Source organism: Sinocyclocheilus rhinocerous, unplaced genomic scaffold (genome assembly GCF_001515625.1).
Source record: "Sinocyclocheilus rhinocerous isolate Xijiao unplaced genomic scaffold, SAMN03320098_v1.1 scaffold1201, whole genome shotgun sequence".
Classification (NCBI taxonomy): domain Eukaryota; kingdom Metazoa; phylum Chordata; class Actinopteri; order Cypriniformes; family Cyprinidae; genus Sinocyclocheilus; species Sinocyclocheilus rhinocerous.
In genome coordinates, this window is record NW_015654059.1 from 736,537 (window position 1) to 746,424 (window position 9,888).

The following is a 9,888-nucleotide window of genomic DNA, read 5'->3' on the forward strand; positions in this document are numbered from 1 at the left end:
GAGGCTAGTGTGGTGTGGGCCTTACTGATCTGCGGCTCTGACGGTCTCAGCAGAGTGGGGCCAAACACTGTGGCCAAATTATGCAGAGACATCTTATTGACCGGCTCCTTCTCTGCCACCCTAAAATGAGAGGAAACAAACACCGATACAAAACTGAATCGCATCTTATTAAACAATCATGAAGTTGAACATTGTTTCTAATGACTCGACACGTGTACTGTAGCTCAAGTGTGATGTATAGTGTTGTCCAGCAGGTGTCCACAGTGAGCAGTGCTGTTAACTAAATCCAGCATGTGCAGTGTGTGTCTGTGATGTGTTAATGGGCAGTAGTTGGAGTTGGCAATATGGCCTCCAGAGAGATTATTTGTGACCGTGTTTATAAAGCTGAGGCCTTGCTAGCTAATTGCCGACGTTTCAGAGAGATTCGTGTGAATTGCGACAGCAGTTTCACACTAACTAAAATAAAACAGAACCCCGGGCATTTATGATGGTGACTGAAATGATGTTCGTATGAAGCTGCTGGCTTTAAAGAGTCATTGTCAACAACATTACTCAGCTTCAGGTATTGTCTTCCCTTCATTTAAATATATTTGAATCTGGAATTAATCAGCAGCCATTATTTCAGTCTTTAGTGTCACATGATGCTTCAGAAATCATTCTCATATGATGTTTTGGCGCTCAAGAAACATTTCAATGTAGAAAACAGCTGTTTTCAAGAATTAGTTTTCACTGCTTAGTATTTCTGTGGAGACCATGATGCTTTCAAAAGAATGCGGTAAAATAAAAAATAAATTAAAAAAAGCAGAAAAAAACTGTTTTCAACATAATAACTGAGTACCATACAATTGACAATAAATCAGCATACTAGACTGATTTTTGAAAGATCATTTGACACTTAAAACTAGAATAATGACGAATTTGTTGGTTCCCATGAAGAAGACATTCTAATGATAAATCATACTAAATTATGTTTTTTGAAAATGTAAAAATGCTGAACGCTTTCTGTAAGGGTTGTGTATAGGGGTAGGGTTAGGAGATCGATTATACAGTTTGTACAGTATAAAAATCATTATGTACATTAAACAGGGAAACTCAACATGAGTGTGTGCTCTTACCTCTTCAGGTGTTCCAGTAGAGTGAGGAATGTGATGAGATTTGGGTCTGGTAGTGACCGTAACAGATGCATCATGCAGTTTTCTTTTGCTGCAGGATCTGATAGAGCTATGATGAAGAGGAGTTTGATAAAGTGGAGTGTTATAACACATCTAAACATTCTAAATGACTCCTATTTGCTACTAATCACACAGTGCTGCAGTTTTAAAGGTGCTGTATGTAGGATTGACACCGAGTGGTTGAACTAGGTATTGCAGTCCAAATTCAAAATATTAGAGAGGGTTTTTTTCACCCGGCCCCTCCTCCTCAGACTTGATGCACACGCAGGTTGCCAGATTGATGACACCAACAGGAACGAGCGCACTTGACGATGAATGAAATTAAATAGTTAAATTAAATGGCTGTGTTTTCCGTCAACTGGCAACCCGGGGTGCCAAAATACAATTGGGTAAACTGGCAGGTCAAAAACTTACATATAGCATCTTTAAAGGAATCATTAACTCTGACAATCATTTAGGCCTACTCACCCTCGTAACTTTTGTAGGGTACACAGTGATGGGGGAAAAAAAATGAAATGGGAGGAAAGAATATATTTCTACGCGTTTGCATCCGCGCACAAATATTTAGCATTGGCCCGTTGTGTTTGCGCTCTTTTGCAACAGAATGCTAAAGCTTTGGAATGGGACGGAACTAAGGGGACAGTGATGGGGAAAAAATATGAGATGGGAGAAAATTCATATTTTCATGCAAAAATATTGCGTTCCCAAGAGAAAAACTGTGTTCGCTCGCAAAAACACTCAAATATAGTTTTCCCTCCCATCTCATATTATTTCCAACACAAAGGTTTTCCTATCTCACAAACAGTAGCTCTTTATTTAGCAGCCCAAGCTGCACGTTTGATTGGTTACCGTGTTTTAAATAATTTAGTAACACATGGGTGAGCGTGATTTGACCAAGTACAACATGTTCCTGGATCAACATCCTTGTTGATCCTGGAACATCATTCCCACATGCATTTTCAACTATTTTGTCAAGACTCTACTTTGTGTGTAGCATCCTTGCAGGGATTTGCATCACAAGATTTACGTGATTGATGAGGAACGTTATGACATTGCTATTAAGGTGTCCAAAAATGACAAGGAGGTATGAAAAACGGAGTAGCAAACACCAGCATTTGGTAAACAGTTCTCATTGATGAAGCTATTGTGTTCTGTGAGCATTGAATGGAACAGTTGGCGTGGCAGCTCGGTCAAAGGATTGTGTTAAAGTGCAACATGTGTGGTCTGTGCTGATAAAGATACAGGAAATGAATCAGAAGATCAATGAGATGAAGAGCAAGCTGAAGAGGCCTAACCTGAAGAGAGTCAAACTGTCCGCTGAACACATGTTAAGTGTCCTTCTGGGCTCCAGACACACACAGTCCATTGACTTCAAAGCTAACCTGAAGACAGTGAAGAAAGAAGAGGAGAAGGTAAGACTATATAAAATACTTTAAATAGACAGAAGTGCTAATATTCAAATATATATCTATATATCTATATTTACCTTCCACAGAAAGAAGAGGTGACTGACTGGTGTAAAAACGTAGAGGCCATGTCTGGAATGGAGGGCAGGAAGAAGCTGTTTGATGCTGGACAGTACGGTAAATACTAACAGTCATAGAGGACCTCAATATATTTATTTTGTTTTATCATTTTAATTAAACATTTTATTGCATATCATCCCTCTAAGCATATGATAAGTTGGTTAGATAGAAACTAGCAAAAACAACATCATGTCTTGTGCAAAATCTCTTTAAATTGTCTTGCAGATGGCAGCAGTACCAAACCAAAGATGACGTCAAAGATGTAATCTCTGTTTTTGCATTTCAGAAAGTAAATTTTCAAAATGTAAAATAAGCTTTAATGTTTCACTGTAATGTATTTTCTTACTTTTAGTTAAGGCAAACTGATCAGTTTCACAGAATGCAGGGTAACACTTTACAATAAGTTCTCATTAGTAAGGATTAGTTCATGCATTAACTAACTATGAGCAATACATTTGTAAAAGTATTTATTAATCTCAGTTGTAAACTTTAGTTAATAAAAATAAAACTATTCATTGTTAGTTCATGTTAGCTCCATTATCCATTAAATAATATTAACACACTCTTGACTTATTTTACTTTTGACTTTAGAACTTTTGATTTTAATAATGCATTAGTGTTGAAATAAACATTAACTAAGATTGATAAATGCATAATTTTTCTTTGTTAGATCGTGTTAACTGATGCCATTAACTAATATTAACAATTGAAACTTTATTGTAAAGTCTTACCAGGTACATACTGACCTATATTGAATGCTGGAAATAGAATCTGATGTAACAGTAAATCTAAATGAAATGTTTTAACACTCACTTGTAAAATGTAGTATTTCAAATTAAAAGCGTTTTCTTCATATCTTGTCATGTTTGCTACAGCTGCAGTTCTTCTTTTGCCCTACAGATGTCAGCCTGCAACAACATATCAAGAAGAAGAAGAAACACTCAGCATGTCAGTCAACAATTCCTTTATGTTCAAGGTCCCTTAATGATGGTTGTGAAAAGATCTGTTATTTTAGATCTGAATTAGTTATGGTTTTATGAAAATATTAAAATATCATTCAATATTCCAACATAATGTCTTCACAGATTTTTTTAATGTCCCTTTTAAATAGGATATGATATTATTAATACCTTCTTGTAAAGAAATGAGATATGTGGCAATTGTATACTTTTCCCAGGATATACAGTACAAACTGTATAACCAATAAAAAACAATCCCAAAAAGAACAATAGTACATGAAACTTCCAGTTCCAGTTCTGAAAATTGCAGTTCAGATGAAATTAGGTCAGGCAACGCACATACAAATGACATAACAGTCTCATTAATGCTGGAGTATTGTTGGACTCACCCTTAGTCTAGAGAACATAAAGTATACTTGAGCACCAGGTGCCCCGTCACTCTGCAGCCTGAGATGTGAAGCATTTGGCAGTGATAATGGTGTGGACAGTAGTCTATTTTAGTGAGCCTCTCACGAGTGCTTCAGAATCTATAAATCTGCTTTAGTTTCTTCCCTTTGGCCAAAACAGTCATACTTCCATCATCTGAGAGGTAAGGACCTTCAGGTTATAACAACTGCTAGCTATTCATGCGTATTAGATATTAGCGTATTAGTTATATATTTTTGTGTAGCTTCTTAACTTGCATCATTTTATTGACATTACCAAAGAATTTAAAAACATTAAATATCTTAAATTTAAATCTGTACTGTAAAAGCATGTATGGCTACACTAAGCACTTTTGCTGTTTTTAGAAAGTCTACTTAAATATTGTTTTTGTAATACTACACTTGAACACAAGTCTAGTATTTTTTTAAGAAATATTTTGTCATTTGCAAGTCTCCAGGAAAAAACAAACAAACAAACAAACAAACAAACAAACAAAAACACAAAAAACAAAGGCACTAAAATGTCTGAATCTGTGTAAGTATTTTCAAAACATTTATAAATATTATATTATTGAAATAATAAATGATTTATTATATTATAAAAATTATAAATCTATTCATGTATTAAATGTGTGTTTTCATTTCTGGCCCTATCTGTGTCAGACCGGTGAGTAACTTACATTTAAACACTGTATTTAATAATATTTGAAACATACTTTACAAGTACATTTTATATTTTCATATCAAATTGAACACTGCAGCATTTGTGATAGTCACATTATTGGCTCTTTCCTTCAGAAAAAGCCCAAGATCTCTGCATCTCGTCGGTTATTTTTAAAGGTTAGTTTCTATTTTTTTGTGTATCTGAAATGATCTTGACTTATTTTTTTGTATTACATTTTTTTAATTAACCATTTTAATGAACAACTCACCATGATCTACATATGAATATTACATGGCCATGGGTCTTCTGCAATTGTAATGCATTGCAGACCAAAATACTGAAGAAGGCCAGCACACTGCTGGCAGAGGAAAAGGAACAGAAAAAGACTGACAGAGAGCAAACGCTCAGTGAGAGAGTTCCTCCTCTCAAACTGTCTGGACTGTCCGTACAGGACATACAGGTTGTTATTCTTTGGCCTTTTGTCAGAATTATTTTGAAACTATTCTTTCTTACGTGCCATTGCTCTGTTTACAGAATCTGTGCAAAGAACTCCATCAAAAAATTGATGTGGTTGATGAGGAACGATATGACATTGAATCTAAAGTTGCCAAAAATGAAAAGGAGGTAAATTTTTTTGCTTTAAAAATGCCATTATTGATGCATTAATTAATTGATGCATTCATTTTAATCGCCCTGACTGATGCTTCTGCTATAGATTGCAGATTTAAGCCACAAAATCTTTGAGCTGAAGGGTAAAATGAAGAGACCTGCCCTGAAGAGAGTGAGGGTGTCTGCTGAGGCCATGCTGGGGGCTCTGCTAGGTGCCAAACACAAGGAATCCATTGACTTTAAAGCTAACCTCAAGACAGTGAAGAAGGAGGAGGAAAAGGTAAGAATCAACACATCTCAGTACTTTGACATGAATATCATTCTCAGATTTTATGGATTTAGAGCTTTAATTTTTCAATATTAAATTCATTAAATAATATTTGCAGATTTTTTTGTTTTGTTGTTTGTTTGTTTATTCAGTCAATAATAGGAAATAATTAATATAAAATTATTTTAAATGACTTTTATTTTAATAAAATTTGTATGTATTCTTTTCTTAATGTATCGTTTTATTTATTAACAAATGTATTAAAGCAGCACTATCTAACTTTTTCTGTGTTCAAAATTTGCAAAATGTATATAATGAGCGAGTACATCATGAATCCATCTTCCAAACCGCGTTTTTGTCTTATTAAGAATCACTACGGTACACTTATAATAAGTACTTATATTTGGACTATTGTAGCCTGGTCGGGTCGTCACCGCTGCGGAGTAACACATACCTGCGTGAATCGCCAGAGACATAAAACATACCTGCGTGAATCGCCATAGACATAAACTTAGAGACGTAGCTCCGGTTGGAATGTTCTTCCGCGGTATGTGTGCAGTTCTGTTTATTAACCGCTAGAGCGCCAAAAGTTACATAGTGCTGCTTTACATTTTTAAAGGAATAGTTTACCAAAAAATGAAAATTTGCTGAAAATGTACTCACCCTCAGGCCATCTAAGATGTAGATGAGATTGTTTCTTCATCAGAACAGATTTGGAGAAATTTAGTGTTGCATCACTTGCTCACCACTGGATCCTCTACAGTGAATGGGTGCCGTCAGAACGAGAGTCCAAACAGCTGATAAAAACATCACAATAATCCAGTCCATCAGTTAACATTGTTATTATTGTTGTGAAGCAAAAAGCTGCATGTTTGTAATAAATGAATTCACCATTAAGACATTTTTAACTTCCAGCTAAAATATGAGTCCTCTATCTAACCATAATATTGCTTTCTACAGTGAAAACGTCGTCTCGTCTGAAGAAATATGCATAGATCAAGCACCATTTACAAACAAAAACAGTTCTAATCAAATAACATATTCTTATATTTTGTATTTTGTCCAGAAGTGACAATTTAAAGTTGAAACACCTCAATGATGGATTTGTTTCTTACAAACACAGAGCTTTTCACTTTTTGATGGACTGGGGTCGTGTGGATTACTTGTGGATTATTGTGATGTTTTTATCAGTTGTTTGGACTCTCATTCTGACGGCACCCATTCACTGCAGAGGATCCACTGGTGAGCAAGTGATGCAATGCTACATTTCTCCAAATCTGTTCCCATGAAGAAACAAAATCTTGAAATCTTGAGTTCATTTTCAGCAATATTTCATTTTTGGGTGAACTATTCCTTTAATATGCTCTCTTTGACTCAAGAAAACATGACATTGTGTTAAATACAAGTAATAAGTTTATCAAAATATGCATTTACTTGTAATTCGCGCAGAAAGAAGAGGTGACCGACTGGCGTAAAAATGTGGATGCTATGTCTGGCATGGAGGGCAGGAAGAAGCTGTTTGCAGGACCAACTGCTCAATGAATTATTTAAAATTTGTTATTTCAAAAATTAAAATCCAATGTGAAAGCTATTTAAACATACACATATTTAGCTGCTATTTAATTGTGGTTGTTTGTTTGTTTTATTGCATAAACAGCTGTATGAATGAAAAACAATTGTATGAGAAATTCAAAAAGCTGTGCTGTTAACCACATTTATCAGTTAAAATATTGAAACATTATGTGCTTTATGACACATATATAACATTTATTTATGTTAATATATGATTACTATATAATTGCATTTGTCATTATATAATAATGCTTATATTGTAATAATAGTATATGTGATCAGGTGTGTGAATATTGAGGAACAATAAAGCTATCACTGTTTTCACCAGTAATTCCAAGTTTTCTTGCTGGCATTGCTCTCTGAGTTTTTTGGGTGCAAATACCACTTTCCCACATGATTAGAGTCTGATAAACAACTATTAAAACTACTTAAATTAAGTAACTGGGCTTACCTGATAAATAAGATGAATTCGGTTGTAATCCAGTATAAAATTACTCCTTTATTAAATTGAACTACGGCTCAATTCATTAACGTAAAAAATTAATGGAACTGACGTTAAAGGGGTCATATGATGATTTTTTAAAGATCATTATTTTGTGTATTTGGTGTAACAGAATATGTTGACATGCTTTAATGTTCAAAAAACACATTATTTTTCAAATACTGTACATTATTGTAGGTCCTCTCTAGAAAGGAAAACTTGAAATCGCATCATATGACCCCTTTAACAACCTCAAAATAACGCTCCACTGTACACTTAAACACGCCTACTTGTGGAGAGTCGCGTAGCTGATTGGCTGAAAGAAGTGTCACTCAAGCAAACTGTTGCGCATTTGTTGATGCTGCTGTACCTGTGATAGTTCCTGTTGCAGAGCTGCTGCTGCTCTGAAATGGGCGGTTTTTAATCTGAAGGTGAGCACGTAGCGATTCATAGTCATTTTCAATGGGCATATCTAATTTAATCTTCACTTAGATTTATGGTTATTCGATATAGATAAGGTTATTTTGTGCATACACGGTATGACATGCTAACATATGGAGTCAATATAATGCCACTTATATATGCAAAATAATAAAGTTTTGCAAAAGAAAATAAAGTTTTGCAAAAGAAAATAAAGTTTTGCAAAGTCCTCCCACAGGTTAAGAGATTTTAAACAAACACATTTAGTTAACCAAATGAAACAATACACATTTTAATGCTATAAAAGTGTGCACATTGAGAGAAGTAAACAGCAGATGTTCATGTTAACAACTTCTTTAACTTGAGCAAACACTGCTAATACACATATGCATTTGTTAATAAAACGAAAACATGCATGTTTTAATGCTAGAGAATAACGATGGTGCCTGGATCAGTGAGCTGCGGCTCGGGCCGATGACGTCACTTCCAGGGAGGCATGCCCAGGCCTGTTGTACACGCCCCCGTCCCTTGACTCCACCCCCATGTCAAAACAGTGCCAGAAAGCGAGACGCGCAGAAACGTGAAGTGCAAAGGGAAGATGGTATCGCAAGCTCAAACTTGACTGACACGCAAAATAAAAGCTGCGTTGCAAATAAATTAGTAGATATGGCCATGGAAAATATGTATTGCAAAATCATTGCTTTTGTGCTGTTTCATTTATATTTTTCAATTCTTTATTTTTTTTTGCAAAAAACACATTTATTTTTTCTCAATATTTTTACAGAAAATAATTTATTTATGTTCTGATTATTGTTGAGCTGCAGGTTTAGGCTCACTTAAGTGACTGCATTTAATTAAGAAGAATTTAATTATTTATTCTAATTATTTAGCCTGACATGTTTACTGTTCCAAAATGTTCTATATGTTTCTTAAAAATAAAATGTGTTCAGTGGGAAAAAAAGTAGTTTTTTTACCCAGACATTTAAAAATAACATATTTTAGAGCTGTAATTTCAATACCGTGATACCGTGAAACTGTGATATTTTTATCTAAGGTTATCATACCGTCATAATCTCATACCGGCCCATGCCTACATACAATAATACAGTAGTTTGACACATAGCTTCTTTTCACTTCAGTTTCACTTTAATATTAGATACTTATACATTTTAGCCTGTGAAAGCGATATTATATTTTTGCGTTTATAAATAAAGAGTTGGTCAGATCAGAGCTGGTCAGAGCATTTGTTAAATTAGCATTGACATTTAGTTCATGACCCTTAACCTTTCAGTTCTGTTCTCCAGTTTGGTTATATATATTAAATATATAATAATATAATAATAATTACGCTTTGGATAAATGCGTCTGATAAATGACTAAATAAATAAATAAATAAATATATATATACATACATACATGTGTGTGTAAAGCAGCTTTACAGAAAATCATGAGGTTAATGTTTATAATATCCTTAGAGGTGATAATGTAGTTTACATTTTGCAATTATATAACAGCAATTAAAGCTGCTATATAAGCAGTTGAAATATTTGCTATATAGTATATATATCTGCATATGCATCTCTTTCAGGCTTCCGTACTGCTTCTTCAGGATGTCCAAATGCAAACTCTTCCTTCTCCGACATGGGGAGGGGGCCTGGAACAAAGAGAACCGCTTCTGCAGCTGGGTTGATCAGAAGCTGAGCGAGAACGGGGTGGTGGAAGCTCAAGAATGCGGCAGACTCCTGAAAGAGCAGGGGTACCAATTCGACCAGGTTTTTACCTCCATACTGAG

At 34.8% G+C, this 9,888-nt stretch overlaps 2 protein-coding genes across 4 annotated transcripts in view; both read left to right on the forward strand.

Annotated features, from left to right (window-relative positions):
• The window catches only part of LOC107716698 (troponin I, slow skeletal muscle-like), a 7,864-nt gene extending 3,968 nt beyond the window's left edge, over nucleotides 1-3,896 (forward strand). Inside the window, exons 5-9 of one of the 2 annotated variants that reach the window (XM_016523213.1) lie at nucleotides 2,167-2,256; nucleotides 2,411-2,584; nucleotides 2,668-2,755; nucleotides 2,924-2,960; nucleotides 3,599-3,896. In XM_016523213.1, coding sequence (XP_016378699.1) covers nucleotides 2,167-2,256; nucleotides 2,411-2,584; nucleotides 2,668-2,755; nucleotides 2,924-2,960; nucleotides 3,599-3,683 — 474 coding nt within the window. In that variant the 3' untranslated portion in view covers nucleotides 3,684-3,896. The remainder of the gene's footprint in view (nucleotides 1-2,166; nucleotides 2,257-2,410; nucleotides 2,585-2,667; nucleotides 2,756-2,923; nucleotides 2,961-3,598) is intronic. The other variant, XM_016523214.1, reaches the window with a different exon arrangement.
• A 329-nt stretch (nucleotides 3,897-4,225) lies between these two features.
• LOC107716653 (troponin I, slow skeletal muscle-like) lies at nucleotides 4,226-7,441 on the forward strand. 2 transcript variants are annotated; one of them, XM_016523147.1, is made up of 8 exons: nucleotides 4,226-4,246; nucleotides 4,541-4,617; nucleotides 4,746-4,749; nucleotides 4,881-4,922; nucleotides 5,075-5,206; nucleotides 5,281-5,370; nucleotides 5,462-5,635; nucleotides 7,073-7,441. In XM_016523147.1, the coding sequence occupies exons 2-8, from the start codon at nucleotides 4,604-4,606 to the stop codon at nucleotides 7,163-7,165; spliced, it is 549 nt and encodes a 182-aa protein (XP_016378633.1). In that variant the 5' UTR covers nucleotides 4,226-4,246; nucleotides 4,541-4,603; the 3' UTR covers nucleotides 7,166-7,441. The 2 variants fall into 2 exon arrangements, with proteins under 2 accessions (XP_016378633.1, XP_016378631.1); XM_016523145.1 differs by having other exon boundaries at nucleotides 4,232-4,246; nucleotides 4,534-4,617.
• The last annotated feature ends 2,447 nt before the right edge of the window (nucleotides 7,442-9,888 follow it).

Coding starts and splice junctions, on each gene's coding strand:
- LOC107716653 (XM_016523147.1), top strand. Junction 4,923..5,074: donor CTCGTCGGTTATTTTTAAAG/GTTAGTTTCTAT, acceptor AATGCATTGCAG/ACCAAAATACTGAAGAAGGC. Junction 5,371..5,461: donor TTGCCAAAAATGAAAAGGAG/GTAAATTTTTTT, acceptor CTTCTGCTATAG/ATTGCAGATTTAAGCCACAA.